This window comes from Propithecus coquereli, unplaced genomic scaffold (genome assembly GCF_000956105.1).
Source record: "Propithecus coquereli isolate 6110/MARCELLA unplaced genomic scaffold, Pcoq_1.0 Scaffold147, whole genome shotgun sequence".
Taxonomy (NCBI): Eukaryota; Metazoa; Chordata; class Mammalia; order Primates; family Indriidae; genus Propithecus; species Propithecus coquereli.
The window spans coordinates 5078132-5103737 of record NW_012139080.1 but is presented as its reverse complement, the minus strand read 5'-3'; the positions used below and the strand labels follow the sequence as shown (position 1 = coordinate 5103737).

Sequence of the window (25606 nt, the reverse complement as noted above, 5' to 3'; positions counted from 1 at the left end):
ATTGTTTACATATGGCTGAGATAATTAGGTAATTCCATGATAAGAACAACACAAAATCAGATAACAAGGAATAAGTCAGATTTTATCTTGAACTATTTGCAACATACCATCTTGAGGTTTGGACCAGCCAGACAATGAAAGAACATATTTGTGATTAAAAAAGAATAATGAATTTACTGACATATTCTAAATATGTAGTTTTAGTCAATGAATGGGAGTTTCCAATGATCAGTGCCATGAGATTTTGGAGTGGGGAATTCAGAGCTATAATCCTGGCAACTGACTCTCTCTGTGAATTTGTCCATTGTTTGAATTTATTTAAAGAGTATCCAATGCTTGGGCCTCAAGACATGTGTTCGATAAGTAACATGAATGTAAAACAAACGTCAACTTTCACAAAAACAGCCAAGACCTCAACAAACCAGGAGAAGCCAATGAACTTTTCAGTGTGTGCTTCCTGCCTGGGAAAGCAAGTGTTGAGCTGAGATTGTAGATCGGAGGGTGACAGTGATCCTGGTCCCTTAACTGAGGCTAGTCTGTGGTGTCAGCCCATTGAAATTATCACTAAAGTATCCTCGTGTGTCTGACCAGTCATCTTTGGAGAAGGGTCAAAACTCAAGAGCTGACACATGGGCTATGGCTGCTCAGCTGGTGAATGAAGAACACCCTGCTCTGGCATCTCATAACTCAAGAATGGGTATGTCCACTCCCGGCTTAATTCTATTTTGAGATTTCCACTCATCCAAACCCCTACCTACACAGGGTACCCTCCTTCCTTCCACACTTGCATCTTCTCTTTTCACACTGAGTGTAAAGTGCTCACCCACATGAAAAAACAACCCACCAGGAAGTTGTAAAATGTGCCCACATAAATGTCTTCTTTTGGAATGCAAATTAAGAATGGGTTTCACTGGCGTATAATACATTGAAAAGTCATTCTGCCTATATATTCCACAGTCTTTAAGGCAAAAATGTTTTTCGTCTTCATCAGAGAGTCCCACCTTTCTTAAAAAAAAAAACAAAAAAACCTGCTCTTCCTCCCTAAGAAAAGAGAGAGAAACAGCAAAGAAAGAGGAAACTTTCTGTAAAGGTTCTCCCTGTAAGCTGGGAAAATGCAGCCCTAGGAGCCCCCAGCCCTGTGGGGCTGCCGTCAGCACGGCACAGAGGAGGGTTACAGGCCAAAGAACAGGATGAGTCTTATGAACCATACTTATTATTGGGGCCAAAAGCCAAAAAGAAGGAAGAGGGGATGGAAAAAAATCAACAATCCTCTTACTGTTTGATGCTAGAATTTTGCAAAGGAGCTAATTAGCACCTCTGCAAAGCCTCTGGAAAACACAAATACCGACTTTTCTCACAGTCCCTGCGTTCTTAGGGGCTGGGCAGGAATTAAAGGCAGCAAGAAATAAACTCAGTAACCAGTCACTGGGGCTCTGGGCAGTCTCCACATGAAGCTAATGTGGACAATGAGAAAGACGTCCGATTTGAACTTCCCTAAAACCCAAAGTGATATAAACTGATCTTGTACACGTTTTTATAATGCTGGGAAACTCAAAGAGATAATTAATATTAATATATCCCAGAGTAGAGAGAAACAGCTTTTAATGCACATTTCTTTACCGGCTCCCTTGCACCCACTGTGTTGACATTTGACGAAGGAGTGAAATTTACATGTGGACATTTCAGGGCAGAGTAAGCCAAGCCAGTTCCCAGGTCCTCATCATAACCAGAGGTTAGGTCTAAGATTCGCAAAGGCAGATACCTGAATAAATTCTTCCTCCTTCCCTGTCCTTCTCAAAAGCAAACTACTTAATTTAATTTCATATTTTGGGGATTAAGAGCCTCCTTCATCATGTGAATATATAAAGCTTACTGACATATGACAAATTCTTCATAACTACCTGACACTTGCCTAATTTTGCTGTCTTACTATTCAACAATGGCTACAGATATCAATAGATTTTCTGCAGTTTGATCAATAATTGATATACCGACTATTGCCTCTTAAGGAAACTATATATATATATATATATATATATATCTTTAGTTTCCTGTTTTTCAAATAATACCTCTCTGAAAGAGTAGGACAGATATTTGGCCTTATATAAGCTGTGAACTGTACAAAGAATGCTACCAAAATTATCCTAGCACATATCACCATGAAAAAAATATACAAGGTGGCTTTCATACTCATATAAATAGCATGCAACAAGAAAAATTAAGAAGTGTAGTAAAGTAATAAATAAGTATACTAATAAAACTGCAATTAACCATTGCCCATTGTCCAAATCACAACATTAAGAGAGAGATAAGCTGAAAAGGCCAGTAAAATGTGGGCGTTGAGTAATTTAGGTCTAAGGTCAGCTGTAATGAAAATACCAGAACTTAACCATTGAGGTCATTAATTACATTTAAGTGATTACATTAGAGCATTCTGCCTTTTTCTTCCATCCAACTTCTCTCTTGTTTATGCTATCAAGGCCTACGCAGACATCAGATTTGTGCAGACAAACCAACTGCAGAGATGATGCCAAAAAGCATTTAAGTGAAATGTGTTAATAAAGTTTCTTGGAGTTTTATCACATTTTTACAGAATGTTTTATATCTTAATTTGCAGACTTTATTTTTAAAGTGACTTCATCATTAATGCCACCTATAAAGCATGAAGCCACAATATTGGCTTTATGAAATTAACATTTACCATCATATCAACAAATCTCAGTAGAGTGTCCAGGTGATCTGCTCTAAGAGAATGATTTCTTTTATAACTGGCATGGAAATCAGCCGAGAAACTGTTCTCCCCCAAAAAAGAAAAAGGACAAATGTTAGAAGAAAGGCTGATTCTCTAATTATATGGATGGTACAAATTTTATTTCCTGTACTCAGATTGTAAGAACCTGGAGAGGGGTTAGCTTTGCAGTCTTGATTCTGTCACTTACGTTCTGTGAACCTGAGCAAGTTCTAGGATTTCCTCACTCTTATTTTATCTATGAAATAGGAATAAAAAAGATCTTCCCTATCAATTGTCAGGAAAAAAATCAACTGAGATAATGCAGGTGAGAGTCCCATAGGTAAACTGTAGACTAGGTGGCCTGTGAGGTGTTGCTGCAAAGAGAATCTGGTACAGCAAAAAAGGGCCAATGAGTGCAGGCAACAATCTTCCAGAAAAAGCTCCCACCGAAAACTCCAGGGATGGGGAGCACCAATCTGAGCTTAGGGATGCAGACACATTCTGCACTTGGCTGAGCTTCTGCTAATGAAGAAGCCTCTCCAGAGGGCCACGTCTTACTGACTTAAATGCCATTATCTAGAAGGCTTAGCAGCAAACACCTTATAGCTGCCATTTTCCATATCTCCATTTGACTTCACTCAACAAAGCATTAACATGACTTTGAGAAAAACATTTCCTATTTTTAATAATTGTCTGAACTTTTGGCGTGTCCCATGATTGATTTTTCTCCACACAGAAAACTCTGAGAAAATAAAGGTTCAAAAAAGGACCTATTTTGCAGGGAGAGAAGCACAAGTAATTTTTAGTTTTCTAAAAAGGCCAAGGCCAAGTCAACTTCTTTCAATTCCACTAGTTTGATGTCTTCCAGGGAGCATGTCATGATTCCAAGGAAAAGAACCAAGGACTCTGTGCAAGGACATAGTTTTCACATCAGACTCCTTGCTGCTGGCCTATTGCTCTATCCAAGATGGAATTGGCCCAGAAATTCATGAAAGGGAATAAACAGCCTGTTCTAAGTACCCCTCTGAAGCTATTCAGAAATCAAACAAAATCAAAGCTAATGTTTCTAAGCTATTATCACAGCTATACTAACTTTAAAAAAGGAGGTTTGGAGTTAGGAAAAAAGGAAAATAAACAGAGGGGGGAAATACTGAGTAAATTGGGTCCTGGGAAGCAAAAGAAGCAACTTCTACTTACATGTGCTGCAGGTTGCTGTTTTTGAGAAATGCTTTATGAGCCACAAATTTTAATCCAGAATCCACAATTGTCCTATAAAAGCACATAAATTGCATGCACATTAGAACTAACCAGTGAATGTCCACATGACCATAGTAGAGAACAAGAAAAATCTCTGTGATAATGTGCACAGGACCTGGGTACTCACAGATTTTTTAGTCCCACGTAATCTTCAACATCATCTTCATTGATGATTTCTAACCTTTTCTGATTAGCAATGAAACTGCAACAAAGCAGAGAGTGAATACCAGTGATTCGGAATGTAGGCAATATCATGAAGAATGGGTAACTTCCATCCATCCTCACCACGGTGACCAAGGTGGCCCCTCTGCACCTATCCTAGCATCATCTTCTGTTTTTAAACATAGCAAGGGGAGCAAAACTAAGCGTAACTGAGAAGAAACTACGACTGATCCATTTAATGGCCAATGACCAATTCACCAGGTTTCAATTTTTTCCTCATCTTTTATCACTTCACCTAACAAGTTCAGTTCTCTTCCCCTTTCAGGGTATCACCAGTGTACCGAGGTGAAAATACCTTGGGAATGCATCTCCTACCTCTCAAAGGTGTTTCACCCTTATGGTGACAGCCACAAGGATGCTGGTGTTACCACTGCACGAGAAAAGTCATGTCTATCCTCACATTCCAGGAGAATCAGCCACCCCCTCCTTTACCTCAAGGAGGTAAACTGACACTGACGTGCATTTCCCCTCTCCTCTCTCTCCCTCCCTTCCTCCCCTCTCTCTCTGTTCCTGGCCTAACATCTACTCCTTCCACCATTGTTAGTAACAATATCATTTTCTCCTTTGAGGAACACATTTCATAAACCCCACATAGCCACAGTGCATTCTCTGCAGGAACCCACTTCTCCCTCCTCCCCTCAAACCCTCAAATATAGGAGAGAATTGACAGAGAACTCCATCCCTTTGGCCATGATGGTAGGCTTAGAGATGTGCACGTGACCTCAATTAGATCAAGGAGACTCTTTCCCAAGATAAGATTAAATAAATGAATGCTGGGGGAGAGAGAGAGAGAGTCTTGCTCTTTCTCCAGGATCATAGCTGAAGACACAGGCCCAGGGTTTCCACTGGGAAATTTTCTGCAAAGAGACTGTCCAAGAATGAAGTCAGCGCTCAGAAAGAAAGAGAGCTAAACAGATATAAAGAGAGAGAACCCTAAAAATACCACTTGAGCCTTTGGATCCAGCCATCTCTAAAGCGAGATGTCACTAATCTAAGTTTATTCTGGATTTCTGTCCACTTACAAGCAATAAAGTTGCTGGTAATACAAACACATAGCTACTAAAACCACCATCGTGGCATTTCCTATACTCTACCTTGTACAATAGTTATTTAAGTACCTATCTTTTCATCTTTTCACTTTTCTTAATCACGACTTCTTTGGAGATAGGTAGATCTGTTTTATAACTCTTAATATGCATCACAGCACCTAGCTCAGTATCTTGCACAGGGTACTCTAAGGATGGATGGATGGATGGATGGATGGACGGACAGACAGATGAACACCACTTGGGGTTACAAAAGCACTATAGGAAGTTATGCCAGGATGAATTTTCCCCTTTCTTTTCAGAAAAAATTAGGATAAATAACATATTCCAATTAAGACACTGAAAACAAATATGTATCCCTGCTGTTAGCAACATGAGTTAAAATTTAAAAAATATTAAACAATGGAGGACATATATTTAGCATCTAAAGGTCCCTTTTTCCCAGTAGGGGAAAGAAAATGATGACAAGATGTGTAGTAAGGCTGTGGGCACCTTTTTAGAAAACAAATTTTAAAAAATAAGTAGATTTTCTAAGCCAACAAAATTACACCAGAGAAATAATTTCAAAAAGGATCCACACAAATATTGTCCCTCTGTTACATAAAAACGCAGCCTCCAAGATAGAAAGGCACCTTCCTCTCAAAAATCTTGGTTCTGCCTGACACCCAGGGCCTGGCACTTAATAGACGTATGGGAAGGTTCGTTCCCTTCTCTCCTCCCACACACAGAAGAAGGAAACAGTTCAAGACTTGAACGGAAAGCTCAATTTTCAACAGCAAGTTTTCATGAAATGTTTCAAAATTATCACACTTTAGATGCATTTTTCCAAGATTTCCATTCCACTAACATTTTCAATAGAGACTACAGTGACCTCACTCTTCTAAATGATCTCACAGTAAGAACTGCATTCCAGAGAGCCCTAAATTGTTCATGCAACTGACAGCAAAAAGGGTAGATAGCATGGGAAAGTTTTCCTTCTGAGTCACACATGGGGACTTCTGTCCACTCCTTCCAGCTGAGTTAGCTGGAAGGTGCCTGTCCTGTGCTGCAATCACCTGAGAGTTTTTCATCTCTCTTTACCCGCATCATTGCTGTTTCCCCCTGCTTCCAAGGCCTGACACTCGATAAGTACTTAATCAACATCTACAGCCCAAAGCATTTATCTTTACCTTTTCTTTATTTATGTTGGTTATTTTATTTTTTCTGCATTTTCATCAGATTTTAATTTACAAACTTGGTCAGTGGTTAAATTCACAGTATTCATGAGAAGAAAATAAGCCAGTTAAGCAGAGCACCACTGTCCTTGGATATAAGACCAGACAGGAGATTTTGCTGGAAATTATCACAAGACCCATGTGAAATTATGAAATATATTCACTAGAGAATACTCTTCCACTGTGAAGGATAAATAAGTAAATTTTTGTCCTTGTCCAAATGGAAAGACCAACAGAAGAGGTGGATTAAAAGGTCAGCAAGTGCAATGGATAAGCCTCGCCCTGGGAAAACCACCTTCGTGATCATGGTATCTCCCCTGCCAGGTAAGTATATTTGAAACACGGACTTCGGTGGGGGGGAACCAAGGGCAACACACGTAACTTAAACGTATGTACACCCATAATTTGCTGAAATAAAAAAAATAAAAAATAAAAAAATAAATAAATAAATAAAAGGTCAGCAAGTATTCCTCCAGTAATAGACTCCAAGAATTGCCCCCTCATAAGTTACCATCTGTAGAGATGCCCACAATGGAGACACTGGCTACAAACTGCTGATGAAATCCACCCCCACGACACTCTCCTTAGCTACCACTATGTGAAGAATCCTGGCGTTAGAAAGGAAGCCAGTAAAGTAACAGGCCATTCACAGAGGGGAACCTCAATGGTCAGGAAGTATGTGAAAAGTTGCTCATCTCACAAGGAATCTGAAATGCAAATTAAAACAACAATGACATACTATTCTTCCCCCACTAGATTGACTTAAAATGTGATAATATAAAGCATTGCTAAGGATGCGGGAAATTTCTCTTACATTGTTGAAGAGAGTATAAATTGATATAACCACTTTGAAGAGCACTTTGTCAGTATCCTGTAAAATTATAAACCAGCACCCTTTGTGGTCCAGAAATTCTGTTTTTTTTTTTTTTTTTGAAGAGACATAGTCTTGCTCTGTCACCCAGGCTGGAGTGCAGTGGCATGATCATAGCTCACTGTAACCTCAAACTCCTGGGCTCAAGCGATCCTTCTGCCTCAGCCTCCTGAGTAGTTAGGACTACAGATGCAGGCCACTACACCCAGCTAATATTTTTTCTATTTTTTGTATAGACGAAGTCTCGCTATGTTGTCCAGGCTGGTCTTGAACACCTGGCCTCAAGCAATCCTCCCACCTGGGCCTCTCAAAGTGCTGGGTTTACAGTTGTGAGTCACTATGCCCAGTCCACTTCTAAGTATTCACCCAACAGAAATTCACACACATGGATACAAGGAGACAAGTACATAATAGTCATTATAATCTGGTCAATAGAATATTGCAATATTCACTGTAATAGTCAAAAGCTGGAAATAACTCGAGTGTCCATTATAAAGGAACAAAAATTTTTAAATATAAGGTGTATCACATATATGAATTAGATTGAATCCGATTTATATATTTGAGTAGAACAAGACCTCCATGCTAAGTGGGAAAGAATATAAGCAAAATTGTATACCAATATATACATATAGTATAAAACAATTTATGTGACCTTTTAAAAAATATACAGAAAACAATACCACATAGTGTTCACAGTCAAGTTAATATGCAAAGTATAAAAAAAGATGATTTCTATGAAGGTTACTTTGGGAAAGGAGAATGGGTCTGGGATTATAAAAAAGGAATTTAAGCTGTAAATCTGTTTATTTTACTAAATTGCTAAACTATTTCTTTTACTAAAAGAGAAAAGACTTGCAACAAAAAAAAGATAAAAATGTTAAAGCATCAGTTCTGAATATAAGTACATGAAGTTACTGTACTGTTATACTTTTTTGAATTTTTAAAATTTATGAAGAAAAAGAAAGGAGAGAGAGAGAGAATGCTATACAAGTGAAATAACTGCTGGACTCCAGGCCTTCTCAGTGACTTAGTGGACAAACACACCTGAGCTCAGGTTCTTTGCTCCTTGAACCACCCAAACGGCAAACAGTCCGACAGCCTTTTGCTCTCTGCCCCAGAGCCACTGGGCAGAAACAGAAGGCTAAGGTGCATGCTGTGCTGCCCCCTACTGGTAGCTTCCACTTGCCTCCCAGAGGATCTTGGCAACACCAGGCCTTTTCTGTCCTCCCATCTCACTGCTACTGATCCAAAAGGCAGCCGCCTCTGCAGAGACCCAGGCAGGGTTAGGAAGGAAAGAGGAAGAGCCCAGACAGGGCCGCCCACAGGCCATGAAGCAGGCTTTCCTTCAGAAAACCATTCCCCATCGTCCCCATCAAAGTGCCGTGACACTCTGTGGGCTCTTTACAGAGTCCAGCTCTGCTTAATAAAACACATCTCCAAAAAGGGCTCCATCATTCCCCAAGGAAGCAGCGGGAAGGCCCGGCATTTTGGCACAGGCCTTTGTCACAAGCTTTCTCTCCATGACAACCTCTAACTCCTCTGACCTATGCCCACTGCTGCAGAGAGCTTAGGCCCCAGGGGCTTTCAAGGCCAGCTCCTCCTCCCCTCAGAGCTCCTGTCTGGGCACTTGCCTCACAGGAATTTCACATGAGATCAAGCAGAGCTTTGGTTCTCAGAAAACAAAACTGCCCTCCCTCTAACCTGCAGACCTCGCCTTCCTTCTGTTAGGCAGATCAAATGAGCAGCCTTTCAATAGTGACCAGAGACATGGTAGATTTGGATTTTTTTAATCTGATGCTTCTTAAGACTCTCTCTCACTTACCCGCTCTGGCCCCCAAGTCCATCAGCAATCCATCAAGAATCACTGTTGCCCTTCAAACATCCTGTTGTGCACACAATACGCCTTCTTCCTCTCTCTAGTCCATATATGGGACTACTGCTAGAACTTCATATACGAGGGCTGTTTTTGCTATTGTTTTTCACACATTTACTATATACCCCAAGACCATTATCTACTGCCCTAATGGTTGGACTCCATATGCTTAAGGGCTTCTCAATATATTCACCTAAATCTCTCCTGGGACTCTACAAGATCGAAAATACTGCCCAAGTGATTTGTAGGCAACACCAAAAATGCTTTTTCCAATCAGAACATTTTTTATTCCATCTGTTGGCAAGCATTTTTTAGCATTTATTGCACTTAAGCTTGTAATTAAGAATTACAGGGATGGGAGTTACTCTTTATAGCCACAATTTTATTTTTCTGTTAACCTATCTGACCCCCTCACTGAACTGTTAGTTCCTAAGTGTAGGGCTCTTACTCATCCCATTGCATCTCCACTTCCTGGCATAGAGCTGAGCCTCACAGGATGTGTGCTCACTTAGGGCACTCAAACAGGTGAGCCGACCCTCCACTTGGAGTTTTATAATCCCACTGGAAGAACCAGACATATGTACACGTGTGCACGAAAGATGCACAAGACTACCAAAATGAAGGTTATGATCGTAAAACGTAACTTCACTCACCATGTAGAAAACAAGGAAACAAAGTAAAAACAATAATGGAAAGCCAATTTTGAAAGCAAAATTCGTCCAATCTAGAAGTGAATCTACATTACAAGCACACAACGTATTCAAACTACTTATTTTTTTAAATGATAAAAATTAATTGCCCTTGGAAGATGAGCGTTTATTTGCCCAGAACCTCTCAGTCTCAGAAATGTAAGACTATAAATGGCCTCCAAGAATCTTCAGATCCAGCTGTTCTTGATCTTGGAGGAAGTGAGGCTCTCGGGGGAGACAGCGCTCATTGCTACAAGATTTGATAAGCCAAAAAGAAAAGATTCCAAGCAGAGGTACCTGTCTTATGAAGGCATAGTGGAAGGTACTACAAAATAAGGTTGGAAAAAAATATATACATATATGTATATATGTGATTGGGCAGGTCAGTGAAGGCTTAAACGGAGAAAAGGCATTGAGCGCAAGCCTTGAAAAGTGATCAGAAAGTCAACAGGTAAAGAATTAGACATAAGCCAAGTCCATGCTATTTGTCATCTTGTTTTTCATTGTCACCAAAGCTTCTCTAGTCCTAACTTGACATTCAGGACCTCTACTAAGACATTTTTTTGAGGGTATAGAATTTCCATTTCTTGGGCTTTACAAAAAGCCTACAGGTGACTTTTGGGAAAAGAAGAGAAAAGAGATAATTTTAGAAAAAATTCACAGAAATGTTTTTGAATTATGGGTTCCTGGAAAGGGTCTTCATCATATTTTAAAAGATTTCACATTTGCTTTAATAACCTATCAAATGAGTCCTCTAGGAAATCTTCCCAAGTAACAAAGAGTGGTTTCTAATGCATCTTTTTTTCATGTGTATTAACTTAACAGCGGTATTATTCAAAGAGAAATTTCCCTTTAGCTTAGACTTTATTACCTGAACTGTACTTTGGCAACACGTCAAGACGAAATGGAAACAGCAGCGAAGACTCCAAATGGTGACTCTTCAGAATGGAACCACTTCCTACTACCCCAACCACCCTCCACCCCCGCCACCAGATTAGACAGAAAGATAGACAGATAGATAGATAGATAGATGCATTGACGGGTAGATAGAGATAACTCTGATAAAAGTAAATATAACACAAATGCTCAGGTTTACAGCTACGGGCTGAGGCATTTCCGCTCTGAAAGGACACCTTCTTCCATAAGATTTCTTTCAAAGGGAGTATAATAATGGCTTAAAAAGAACTGCCCTTGGTCCATGGTCGACACTAGGCAGCTTCAGTTTCTCAGCAAAAATGCTGAGAAAGAGTTTGGAAAGTCAATCCATGAGCAGGTGCTAGTGATATATAAGATCAGACTCTCTCAATCTATAGCTCTATTCTTGAGAGGATGCTTAACCCCAGCTGTGAGGAAATGAATGTAAAGCATACAAAACGACCAAGCTGGAAACCTGAATTTGAAAAGCCTCCTAGCCCACGCCTTTCAGCATCAGCACTTCCAGCTTCTTTTTGGCCATGAGCTTAACTCCCTTTTCATAGAGCGCTAATTGGTGCCAGGAAGGGGGCTACCCCAGGATTGTCTCTTAACAAAATAATGCCACCAGGAGGGTGAATGGTTGTTCCCATTTCTCAGAAGAGGAAACTAAGGCCCAGACATGCCAGGTCACATCCCATAGCTGCAAAAACAGGATTTGAACCCAGATGTACCTGCCTCTGAAGTCTGAGCTCGTAGCTACTATACCACACTGCTAGGACTATGGACTTGTAAATCCAACACCTTCGATGAGGAATAATTTCTAGAATTTCTGCATTATGGACCTTCACAAATAATTACAGCCTAAAAACAAAAGTCAACAACAAAAAAAAGCGAGAACACTTTATAGGAAGATCTCCTGTATTATATCTACATAGAGCAATAAGAGGAGATAAATAAGAACTCTTCAGATTTGTACACAATGCCAAGCTCTGAGAACTGCAGCTTTTTAGAACAGCACAAATACCCTGAGAATTTAAGGATCCGAGTGCCTGGAAAATAACAAGCAGTGCGCGAGGGATAAACATACTGCCCTGGCTTCACCGCTTGCCAGCTATCTGACCTGGGGGGGGTCCGGACGCCTCAGTTTCCTTGTTTGCAAAATGGGGTAACAACAGTAACTGCCTCACAGGGTTTTTGGGAAAATTAGAAAATGGGTCCACAGATGAGGACCTCAATTAGTGTTATTTATTATTTAAAATGAATGAAAGACCAGGTTCTAGGTCTGGTTTGGTTACAAAGTAGCTGGTGAGCTTCCTCTCCAGTACCCACATCTGTAAGGAAATTTGAACTTGAAAATGTCTCAGTTCTCTTCAGTACATAAATTATAAGAAAAATGCCCCAAAATATTATGAAGAAAAAAATACACTCTGGATTTCTCTCTGAGTGTTTATATAGCGTTTTTTCTTATCTGTCTCTACCGACAAGGTGATTTCCAACAAGAAATACCACAATTGATGACCAGAAAAATTAATTATAAAAAAAAGTAAGGTTTGCTTTGTACATAAAACACATCGGTCTCCATCAGGAAAATGTCAGTTTAATTTGACTTATTAGCATAGCCTCATATGCAGGTTTAAGACTGGACTCCAAACCTACAAATAACATGATGGGCAAATCTTATAAACCGGTTGACCCCAGAAGGCACAGCAAGCAGCATGGGGTCTGGATCTGGTCAACAAGGGTGTTTATTTTCTTAAATAAAATTTTATTAGTCACTAACATTCTAAGATTGAAATGTTTCAGATTTTTAAAATCTGAATTTCCATATTCCTTTAAAAAGACAGAGAGTCCACCAAACTGAACCAGCATTTCCTCCTGGCAACCATCAGTTGCACTGTCCCTGGGGGTTTGGAGCATGTTTCAAACTGGTCACATCCCAACCAACCTAGGCTATCTCACATGGCCCATGGGAAGATTTTAGGACACCTGATTTAATTTTTGCTTGCCATTTCCTCCGAGATCTCGATGTTTCTAATCTCCTACACTGGTAGGAGATGCATAGAGACCCCTAAAATGAGCCTCATCAAATAAAATGACACAGAAGCTACAATAAAAACACCTCACTTAAAAAAAAAATTACTTCTACCTGTTCTGGAACCTTTAGAAACTTCCTCTGTAATGAACTAAAACTGACACAGATGTAGCTAAGTAAACGTGATGCTTGGTACAGTGGTACCAGGAGGAGCAAGGAGTAGGTTTTTTCTGACAATTTTTTTTCTTCCAACTAATTTACTTAATATCACTAAATATTTCACATTAGGTCTCAGATCTTTCACAGGTCACAGTAGCCTACCATAGCAAATGGGAAGACAAGGAACTCAACAGGTGCCATGACGTGGTTTTACTGTATTAAACCATGGAGAGTTTCAGGACAGAAATGGTCCTGATGCTGAACTACTGTCAAGCAAGTGGCTTCAAAGTTTATGTTTAGCCACCGTTTCTATTCGGAGCAGGTGTACTCTAACATCGGTCAACAGAACCACCAGAAACACAAGTCAGCTCATTCAGCGACTTGGGGTGCACGCCGCAGCTAATTCATCCTGGCAGGCTCACGAGGTGACCATTCCTCTCAGGGCTGGCGGCACCGCAGGAGCCTAAGGGAGCTTTGCCTGTGGCTGGGGAGGCCGTCTGGTAACACCTGCTCCTAACGGCTTCCAGGCCAAAACCGTCTCTGCTGCTCTGTGGGGTGGAACTCTGGGGGTTTCAATCAAGCATTTGTCCAAGTTCTGGAGCAGTCACAGGGCTGCCTCCCACCCCACCCCCTGCAAGCCTGGATCTCTGCTGGTACCTCTGCAGCTCATCTTTGTACACAGATGGGGTGGCTTCCACCTGGACCCGCGCACAGGCCAGGCTGCTTGGTCTTTGTAAAAGGACGTCAGCCCCCACCATCTGCTTGTCTGGTTTCCAAAAGATAATGAATCTGCCCTTAACCAGCAGAGACTAAAATTTTCCAGGCTCTGGTCAGAGGGGGACAACCTCCAATCATGTGCCATCCAGCTTCTACCAAGGCCTGGCTCAGCAACGGGCAGGACAGGATGAGAGTCTAAGATTCTGAGTTGTATCAGTGTTATAATTACAGCTCTAGGAGAGGAGATTAAATCCTTGGACCACTTTAGCCTCCTTGAAGAATTGATGTCCTTGTCACTTCCTCTAACTTTCACTGGCTTTCTCAGGAAGAAGAAAATGAAATCTACTTCTGTATTTTTCATACAAGCTGTGCATTACATCACTCATTGTCCCGGCAAAAGAAATTCCTTTCAGAACATAGCGCCAGACAAAACTGTGTTCCTGTGGAATTAGCAGGCATTCTCCTTCCTAATAATGAGTTTCTCTTTCACTGCCAGGAAGTTGAGGACAAATGTTGCACTCAGTTACAACAACTATGCCAACCATTAGGGTTAGTTGGAGTTTTTGTTTTTTTTTTTTTTTTTTTTATTCCTTGTTCCCTCTCATTTTCACATTAACTTTATTATAATAAAATATTTATCATCATTTATTCAAATACTGATGATAACTTGATTGTGATATTTCTAATATTCATTCAATAAAAATTAAGAGGCTATTATAAACAATATGTCGATGCTATTGAATGACCTTATATTAGTTGTTTTCAAGAAATGGGACAGTAAATATAATAATTTCAACTATGATTTTTTTACATTTCAGAGTGAGTGCTCATAAAAAAGGGAAATCTTCTTGAAACTCAATCCAACACATAAATAATCTTATTTTTAAATGCCTTTTCCTCTTTCCCTGTTATTTCAAGCCAACAATGTTCCACTTATGACTCGTGAGGAAGAACCTGCAATGATTAGCCTGGGCCAAAAGAATTCTAAGAAGCCTTCAAGTCAGCATGAATCACAGCGGCGTATAGTTTCGAAAGCTCTTGGCCTCCAGTCAGGTCAAATCATTCCATACGAAGAGAATTTTTGGAACTAATACTTCTGTTTCACGTTCAGGATAAATCAAGCACGGCACAGAGAAAAATAAGCATCAGGCATAACATGGAGAAAGGAGAATGATTCCAGTGGTAAAATTTTAGGATCTCTATGAAGGTCTGTTTTGATCTTGGCACAATTTTTCAGCCGATATTTATAGGTTGTGGGAGTCAAGAGAGAGATTGAGTGTGAGGGACACTTGCAGTTTTATCTTCAGTGTTTCACTTCTCACGTTAACCTTTAGTTGTTTTTACAGAAGGCTGGAGACTACTTTCTTTGGAATTAAACTACAAAGATGCTAGTGGATAGGCATCCCAATCATGTGTGGTTGTGTAAGGGCACAATAAACAGAAGTTATTTTGCAGAAAGGAAGCATGAATGCATCTAAAAGCCCTAAACAAATCTCTCATAAGAATCTTTAATTCAAGAACTATATCATTGTTCAAAGAGATGTACATTTTCGAGGTATCTAGAGTAGTCAGATTGACGGAGACAGAAAGCAGAACAGTGGTTGTCAGGTGCTTCGGAGAGGGGTTACGGGTGGTCATTGTTTGATGGGTACAGGGTTTCAGTTTTTCAAAATGAAAAGAGTTCTGGAGATGGATGGTGGTGATGGTTGCACAAGACATGAATGTACTTAATGCCACAGGATTGTATATTTAAAAATGGTTAAAATGGCAAATTTTATGTTATGTTTGTGTTACCATAGTTTATTTAAAAAGAAAAAAAGATGTCTGTGTTTTAAAGGCCTTGCAATTAAAGAGTGAGAAAGACAGTTAAAAGAGAAGATGGGAGTACAAACTGACGGATAACCTCCAGCGTCCAGGAGAACTGTTAGTAAACAACCTGATAAATAAAATGGGCCAAGACTCTCAAACAAACCAAAGTTGCGGAACAAAGGCCATGACCTGAATAATGGTGGCTAAATGTGACTCATGATTGCTCAGCATACAAATAGTCAATATTCCAATCAGCTAAGCACACCAGGTCCTACAAGATGAGACTAATTTGCAAACAAGCCAAAGGGCATGCAATGGCTGCAATAAAGGGACCGGCGCCCTTTCCATCTGTCCTCTTAGCTCCAATGCCTGTTCAGTGCCACACTCAAGGCACAATCTTTTGCTTTCCAGTCCTCCCCCAGCATTACAGAGTGCACTGTCCTCCAGAATGTGTTTGAGGATAGACACACACACACACACACACACACACACACACAAACAGTAGAGCACAAACTGTGTCAGGCACTATTATAAGCATTTTACATGCATCAGCTCATTTTAATCTCACAGAAACTCAATAAGAAAGGTTCTGTTTTTGCCCCCTTTCCAAATGGGGCAACTGAGGTCCAGCAAGCTCTAGTAGCTAGTGAGAAGTAGCAGGGCAGACCACACTTCCTAGTGGAGCTCTTGTTTGTTGACATTTTGTACAGAGTCTCTCTCTGTCGCATGGGCTAGAGTGCCTGGCATCAGCCTAGCTCACAGCAACCTCAAACTCCTGGGCTCTAGTGATCCTCCTACCTTAGCCTCCCGAGCAGCTGGGACTATAGGCACATGCCATGACACTTGGCTAATTTTTCTATTTTTAGTGGAGACAGCGTCTCGCTATTGCTCAGGCTGGTCTTGAACTCCTGACCTCAAGTCATCCTCTTGCCTTGGCCTCCCAGAGTGCTAGGATTACAGGCTTGAGCCACTGTGCCCAGCCCTAGTGGAGCTCATAACCTACCAAGTAACCCTGTCTTACAACAGGTATCACTCCCCTATACAAACTCCCAAAGAAAATGGAAAATTAATTTGTCAATCCACCTGTGCATGGCTATTGGCATATTCAGTGATTTTTTTCAATTCAGAAAAAAAAAAATAGGAAAGAAACATCTTAGGCACAGTTTTTTACAATCCCAGGATTCTCCTAGGGTACCAGTAAACCAATAAAAAAAAAAAAAAGTATTCAGCCATAATGAGCTGATTCTTGAAACATTACATTTAGACCCAGACCTTTCAGAGCAAACAATAAAATCCGTATGGGGAAGAGAGAAAGGGGAAAGCTGGCAGCTAACAATGTTTAACAATCCTTGTAAACCACTAGTTACAGATCTATGCTTTGCCCATGATCTGTCTGCGTCTGTGATAATATCACAAAGTTTTCTGGGGAAGAGTCCAGCACACGCTGCCCTTGTTGGCAACACGAACCACAGGCTTGAAGTCCCCTGAAGAGAGGACGGGGTGCCGTGATGGACAAGCCATCTGGACAGCCTGGCTACCCCACTGCACACTCCAAGGATGCATGCCCCACACTTCCCCTGTTACAGAGCATCGTCATAGCTCAAACCCACCATTGGGCAGAGGCCAGATCCACAAGGCAGGGGCCCAATCAGCCTGGTCCATACTGCCCTTACCTCTGGGCGTCAGGCATGGGAACTTTGGAGGTACTCACTCTATACTCCTCCAGCAAGGAGTCCACAGAGCCAACAGGATACTCCTACCTGGAGATCAAACCCTCCCTTCTTGCCTGCATACCCAGGATCCCAGAATTCCCTACCCAAAGACCCTGACTCCACTCCCAGGGCATGTGCAGGCCTTTCCCTTGGGTCTGTCCTCCTGAGGGGGTACCATGCCATGGATGTGCACACCCCTAAACACGATGGTGTGGGGAAGGGGGAGGTCCAAGGGTGCTGTCTGGGGTGGTGTGGACAGAGTTTGGATGTGTAGGCCAGATGGTCCACACACCTGCATGTGAGGTCCCTTGTAGTTGTTGGGAGAGAGAGGTTGGGGTGATCTAACTAGGGGCCTCCATTTGTGCCCTTGAAATAGGCCGTACGAAAGGACAAATGGTAGGAGCCAGCCTAATTCTCGTTACCCTAGAAAAGTATTAGGTGGGAAGACACAGTCAAAACATATTTGTTGATTGACTAAATGAATAAATGAATCAATTAATCAATACAAATATATATAAAAGTTAATTCCTGTCCTCAATTTCAGCTAACCATGTGAAAAGATGACTTTGTCAACAGAATGACTATCCTTTTCCGAACTGCACATGTATAGAGACACTAAATGCAATGAAAGGACAGCAACGACCGAGGGGATACAGGGTAGACTCGGTAAGTAAAGGCTCAATAACACCCTAAAGCACCAGGGAGTTCAGCTCCAAAAGACACTTGTTATTGGTGAAAGAGCAATTCCTTGAAAGAATAAACGAAGTAGCTAAGAAGTTAAATCCCAGAGCTCACCTAGACCCACCGTGAGAGCCAATGATGCAACCAAAAATAAGACTTTCTCGTCAGAGTTAAACATGGTATGTTGGTTCCATAATTCCCATTCCTTTTTTAAAACTTAACTTTCAAAATACAAATGGAGTCTAAACCATTTTGGTTTGTATATATATTATGAACATACTGTATCATGTAAACATAAATAAATGACACATAAATAGATGTTATTTATCTCAAGGGAGAATTATCTTTGGGGATTATTCAACACAATCTGTTCACCTATAGACTTCTCCACTCTATTTTTAAAAGTCTTCCAATCTCATATGTCTATCGGTTGTTTTTTGATCAGTTTTGCAAGCAGCTATCAAAACTTCTTGGATGCCTGATAGTGTTAATTATTATACATATAAAGGAAGCCCCATGAAACATTCCTAGGATCAGCCCATTGGATTTTGATGCAAAGGCACAAAAGCAGAGTGTATCAGATGATACGTTAAACTGGACCTGACACACTATGTTTTCATACTCCTGATGTTTGCCGTTCTTTGAGAAAAATGAACAGCCTCTATCATCCACACTACAAGGAGGATAAATCACATCTGAAATCTCACACCAGAATTGCTTTTTAAGCGAAGCACCATAAATGCAGTCGCAGGGAAAACTGCAATTGATCCACAAGGATATCCATCATTAGCTATTACACGACAGAAAAGGCACAAATCTTTTTCATTAGACCTATTTGTTTGTTAGAGATCAGATGTCCCTGGGATGATTTTTTTCCCCTGGATCTACCTCTGTTGTTGAGCTTGCTGTTCTGCATCTCTCTTCATCTGCCGAATGCCCTGCTCCCGGCTCTCTTCGCTGTCCCTCCTTCCTGTTGGATACGTAATCAGCCTGCCTCATCAAGGCTTGGCCTTTTTTCCCTTCCACAATTAATCGATTTCTTACTGTGCATGAACTAACATTGTGCACTTTAATTCCATAAAGGTTATTTATATAAACAAACATCTTAACCTGATGACTTGAGAAAACTCATGTCTAGAGATTTACATTCTGATGGCCCAGAGACCAACTAAAAAATATTCTTATTTGCAATTCTAAATGATAGGTTTATGGGGGGTGGGGTGTGCTTGCGTGTGCATATGCACATGTATGTACATAACCGTAACGTGGAAAACTAGAATGTTGTGCTGGGTGCTGGGAATGATCTGCAAACAAGATCCACATGTCCCTGTCGTCATGCAGTTCCTATTCTAATGGTGTGTCCAGACAGGTACACAGGCACCCACGGATGGCACTAAGTGACCTTGCTGTGATGGGGAACGCAGGGGGCTGTAAGAGCACATGGCAGCGGGGACACAGCCCGGATAGGGAGGCAGAGGAAGGGACCCAGCAGCTGATGGCTAAAAGATAAGCAGCAGCTAGGGAGAGGGAGGAGGCAGGGAGAAGGTTCCAGTCAGAGTGGACTGCCAGAGCAAAGCCTGGGAGAGAGTGAGAGCAAAGCTCAGTAGGGAGACTTGAAAGTTCGGAGTGTCATGGCATTGAAGAAAGGGAGAGCCAAGAAATGAGGCTGGAGAAATAGGGCTCGAATCTGAGGACATAGGACTCCCAAGACTTTGCTATATAAATGTAACACCATCTTAATTAAAAACTCCAGTATCAAGTGGGGGAGCCAGGCAGGCAACTCCTAAAATTCACATGGAAAGATCATCAAGCAAGAATAGTCCCGAAAATTCTGAAAGAAAAGATTGATAAGTAAAACTAATACTTCAAGAGTAGAAAGAAATGATAATATGAAGATGTGGGAGACCAAAGTTTAACGCTGGGATATAACTAGACAGACTGGTTAATGGAATAGGATAGATCCCCAAATAGGCCCAAATACAAAGATGGACTTCCCATAGAACAAAACTGTTATTCTAAATTAGTGAGGGAAAGATAGAATTATAAAATGAATGATGTCAAGATACCTGACTGGCCGATTGGCTGTCTTGAAAAAAATAATAAAACAATTGCTACATCATTCCTTATATTTTAAAAATCCAGACAGGTGAAAGCTGTAAATACAAAAATATGAGATAGTAAAAGTAGTAGAAAAAAATATAGAAGACTTGCTTTATACTTTTAGAGAAAGGAAGATTCTTCTTAGCCACATCTACAACACATAAGTAAAAAAGGAAATAACAAATTTTACCACAAAAGAAATGTAAGCCGAGCATGGTGGCTCACATCTGTAATCCTACCAACTCAGGAGGCTGAGTTGGGAGGATCACTAGAGGTCAAGAATTCAAGACCAGCCTGGGCAACATAGTGAGATCCCCATCTCTGGGGGAAAAAAAAGAAAAATTAGCCAGGCAAGGGGACACTGGCTTGTAGTCTCATCAACTTGGGAGGCTGAGGCAAGAGGATCACTTGAGCTAATGAGTTCAAGGCCATAGTGAGCTATGATCTCACCATTGCATTCCAGCCTGGGTGGCAGAGCAAGACTCCAACTCTAAATAAAAATAAAAATTTAATTCTGCTTTACCAAAAAAAAAAAAAGAAAAGAAATATTATAATCCATAATCAACATCAAAAGATAAGCAAAACATTAGGCAAAGTACAAATTTTGTTATTTTTGGAAAAAGCCACCAACCCAATAGAAAAAGAGAATAGCTAAGGGATATGACAACATAACACAAATGACCTTGATACATATAAAGACTTTCAATCTGAATCAATTACAGAATTGCAAAAAAAGGAATTGAGATATTATTTCTCAGGAATGTGATTGACAAAGGTCAAAAGGTTTGATAAGGAACATTGGCTTAGCTGTAGAAAAGCAGGCACTCCCAGTTTTGGTGGGAGAATAAAATGATGTGGCCTCTTTGTAAGACAACTTGATAATATCTATAAAAAATCAGAAAGTTTGCATATGTTCCTGCAATGCATATTATAGAACTTTTTCTACAGGTAAAATCACGCATGCATGTAAGAACTTACACACCAGGAAGCTGGTTAAAGTAAAGTCTCTTCATCCAATGGATTACTGTGGGTCTGGGAAGAAAATAAGGTCAGTGTACGTACACTGATCTAGAAACATATTTAAGATGCACTGTAAGTGAAACACCACCACGATGTAGAACAGTGGATACAGCATACCCTCATTTATGTACAAACAAAAAAGACATATATATGTGCTATATATGTAAATAGACTATTTCTGAAAGAAAACTGACACCAACTGAAATCAGCAGTTCTACTGGAGAGGGGACTGAGGGATTGGAGGGTTGGGGTACATGGTTGGAGGGAAACTAACTATTCATTATATACTCCTTAGTGCTATTTGCATTTTTTATCACATTCCGATATTAATTTTTTTTTAAAAAAAGCTAATTACTAATACAATTCCATGCAGTAAAATTAATGCACTTCATAGAAAAGATGTGCAAAATCACTTTAAAGAATTTGAAAGGCTCCCAGGCTTGAGAAGGCTTGGCTAAAGGCACTAACCTTTCCAAAGAAAGAAAGCATCCATCAGCATTGGTGCTGGGCAGTGAATGAAGGAGAGAAAAAGGAGTGTCCATCCAGGGACACAGGTCTGGGCCAAAGTACTTGAAGTTCTACATTCCCTTTGTGAAGGCTCTCCCATTATGGAGATGGATGCCTCAGGCAAGCTTAGCTTAATGCCATTTAACATTTTAAATGCAGAATTAAATGCCCTTGCTCTAATTCCAAGATCACCAAGCAGGCTTCCAGTTACAATTTGTTCTTTTTTATAGAGCTGCTGGTGTAGAAAGAAACTGTTATGCTTATCTATGCATTCTGGTCCATGTAACAGTTATATGCCTCTTTATATAGCAATATAGTGACATTTTGGTACTATTTTTTAAAAACTAAAACCAAAATAAACAACTTTGGACTTTATAGGAAGAGACATGAGGAGCCACAGGGCAACTATAAGCAGTGACATGATAAGATCGGCATTTTGTAAAGACCACTCCAGCTACGGCATGGCACATGGGCAGAGAGGGGACAAGACTGGAGGCAGGGATGCAAAGTAGAGAGCTGTTGCAGCATTTTAGGCAAAAGATAATGGTGTCATGAATTAAATTCTTTTTACATAAGTATTTATGTGATGTTTGTTTCCCTCCCAGGCGGCAAAGTTGGTGAGAAGAGACCAAGTCTTTCTAGCAGTCTTCCTCACCACATCCCCGAAGACCCAATCAGTATTTGTTGAAAGAAAGAGTGAATGAATAATGGCATTTGGGATAAAAAGAATGGGACAAATTTAAGAAATATTTAGGAAAATGAGTCAGCAAGACTTAATAAGTGAGTGGCTTATATTGCTGAGTGGACAGTGGGCCATCCATTGAGATAGAGAAGACTGGAGATGGGTTTGGGGCAGTGATGATGAATTTAATTTGGAAATGTTAAGTGTGGCACATTCTCCTATATCCAAGAGGGGTGTTGAGTATGCAGCTGAGTATCTGAGTCTGAAGCTCATCACCAATAATTGATGGGGAAATTGCTTAGAACATCACTAGCATGACGAAGTTAACAGAAGTCATGGATGAGGATGATGTAGCCCATGGATAGCCCAGGAAGAGAAGCAGCCATAGGACAGAAGCCCAAGGAACATCAGCTTTTAAGGTCAGAGCAGAGAATGGGGAACCCACAAGTGTGGCGGAGAAGGAGCAGCCAGAGAGGGAAAGAGAAAATAAGAAAAGTATCATGACACCAATGCCAAAGGAAAAGGAGGGAGTGGGAAATGGAGCCAAGTTCTGCTAAGAAGTCAAGTAAGATAAAGACAGAGAAATATGCCCCATGAAGGTCTTTGGGGACTGTGGTGGCTTGAGTGTGATGAAGCAGTGGCCTGAGACTAGATTAGAAGTGAGGAAACAGACACAATGAGTACACATCAGTCTTCTAAGATCTGGCTTTGAGGGGAGAGGGGAAAGGGCAGTGACCTCAGTCAGGGGCAGGAAAAGAAAGAGGGAATAGCCAGAAAGGAAAACTTTCCTAAGATGGGAGAGACCTGGTCCTGCTGATCTTAAAATGTCAAATGGTAGAAAGAAACTGAAAATACAGGTGAGAGAGGAAAAGCCACTGATAGAGAAAAGTTTAAGAGGATGAGTTAAGAGATTGGGTGATTAGTTTCAGTGAAAAGGCACTCTAGCCCTTCCATCGCAACCGAAGAGAAGGGTGGCTTGCAGATGCAGGCAGCTTACTCTAATGCAATATGAGTAGATGTAGCCACAAGAATATAAAAATTATTTGACAGAGAAAAAATAACAACTGCCACTGTAGGAGGTAAGAATTAGGATTTTCTCACATCCAATCTACACATCAATGCCTCCCATTGTGGGGAGTGTTTGGATGTGTAAGCATCTGTGTCTCCCACTAGATATAAACTACTCAGGGCTCCTTGCCTCAGTGGAGTATGCTATCTGTGTGCAGTGCCCCGTGTCCTCACTAACACGAGTAGAACTGAACTAACGTTTGCATGGAGTTTGAGTTAGATGGCAGCCAACCCACATGACAATCGGGAAACATGTGATAAGCTATTCCAGTCAAGATGAAAAGAAAACCTGATGAGCACAAAGATGAGATTTGATGCTGCTGAAAGCTTCTGTTCTGGGAGTCACAGAAGGTGGAGACTGGCTAGAGGCTGAGAAGTTGAAGATCAAGGTGCCAGCAGATTCAGTGTCTGATGAGGGCTTGTTCCTCACAGACGGCACCATCTATGTGTGTCCTCACACGGCGGCATGGACAAACAAGCTGTCTCTGGCCTCTTTTATAAGGGCACTAATCCCATTCTGCCCTCACGACCTAACCACCTCCCTAAGGCCCTACTTCCCAACGCTGCTATAGTGGGGATTAAGTTTCAACACAGAAATTTTGGAGAAACACAAACACCCCGTTGCACCAGGGAAGCAAGAGAAACATCCAAGGAGGAAAATCTCCCATAACATTCTTTGAGTTTGGGATGGTAGCAGCAGAGCTTTGAAGTGAAACTGGGAGCAAACCAAAAACAGTGTTCTGGTTTCAGCTTTTTGTTTTGGTTTGGTATGGTTTTTGGAGAGAGGCACGTTTTTAAAAATCATACCTCACCAGGGAATTTAGAGGCCATCATGTCAAGCTCTCTTGCCCAGCATCCCCCACCCCTGCACACACATTGCACAGAAGAATAAGCCACTTGCTCCACAGTGAACAAGAGTCAGAGAATCTGGGCACTGGCCCCTGCCGCCTCGCAGCAAGGGACTCTGAGGTACATGACATAGAAACAGCTCTTGTTGCAGAGGTTAGAGTTTAAAGGTTTCTCTTCAGACCGAATAAATCTTTCACCTTTTAAAGGGTCCTATCTTTTTAAATTGCACTATACGGCAGAGGTTGAAACTGAAATTCCAGTATCTTTTGGTTTAGATTACATTTTTCATTTATGTTGAGAATCGATCAAAGAATCAGAAGACAGACACATTGGGCCTCTAGTAGTCAGGTTGGCTATCAGGGTCGGTGCACTAATGCTCAAATCCTTCGCTTGGAGAAGATGGTCCACCAGGTCCTGGCTGAGAGAAATCCAGAATGATTAAAACAAAATGAAAAGGGTAGTTTAAGCAAGTAAATTCTTAATTATTAGGAAAATTTTACAGTTCAAGATAATTAAGTCAAAAGGATCACATATAGTAGAGTTTTATACACAGATTTACACATTGATAGACACATGGTACACACACATATATATTGTTCTGGTGTGTGTATATGTCTGTGTACAATTCTTGGGATATGCACATCACAGGAAAGGGTAGGGTGCTAAATAGCATCTGATCCTTATTTATCATAAAAAAGAAACTCTATATGGTGTGAAGTTACTAACATTTTTATTTTCTATTAGAAGATGCCGTATTACCAAAGGCTCCCAAATCACTTATCTCCACAGACTGCCAAGGAGCCGAATGGGAGGGGAGAAGACAGAGAAGGAAAGACATGAGAGGAAGCCTCAGTCCACCTTCCTCCCACTGCCATGAAGTTTAACCTGTGAACATGCATTTAAATCTCTAGACCTCTCCTAGGACTTCCTGAGCTCTCGAGGCCAAGTTTGGGCAACTAGGTTTAAGCAAAGGGGCCCTAAGTGAGACACTGGACAGGATTCTATGCCTGTTCATGCTCTGCTCGACCAGAGAGCTGGGCAAACTCATAAACCTGACAATCCCTCAGAGGTGGGCAAGACTGTCCCACCTACTTCAGAGTGAGGTCTGAAGCCTAAATTAGCAGATATCTGCAGCGGGCCTTTCAGGTCCCGGGGAGAAGCCCTTCACGAAAGTGAAGTTATGTCTTAGAAGTGTGCTCTGACTGGAGAAGTCTCAGAGCAGGGCATGAACAACACACAAAATGGTAGCTGAATGAATTCTGGATTGAGCCAACAACCCTCAAGTTTGCTCCAATCTCAGTCTCAGGGCTCCAAGAAGGCACAGGAAGAAAGGAGTGTGGAAGAATACGCACTTTCCTGGGCGCCAACATAGGCTTTGTATAAAGGGCTGTGGGTTCCTCCACCTGCACGACCACCCTGACGGTGGAGACGACCTTGGGGCAACAGCCT

General features: G+C 41.1%; 1 protein-coding gene across 2 annotated transcripts in view; it reads right to left on the bottom strand.

Annotated features, from left to right (window-relative positions):
• NTRK2 (neurotrophic tyrosine kinase, receptor, type 2) overlaps positions 1-25606 on the bottom strand; it is a 353532-nt gene that overhangs the window by 319344 nt on the left and 8582 nt on the right. For both annotated transcript variants that reach the window (XM_012640056.1, XM_012640057.1), the window contains 2 exons: positions 4116-4190; positions 3929-4000 (listed from right to left, as the gene is read on the bottom strand). In XM_012640056.1, the coding sequence (XP_012495510.1) occupies positions 3929-4000; positions 4116-4190 (147 nt within the window). The remainder of the gene's footprint in view (positions 1-3928; positions 4001-4115; positions 4191-25606) is intronic.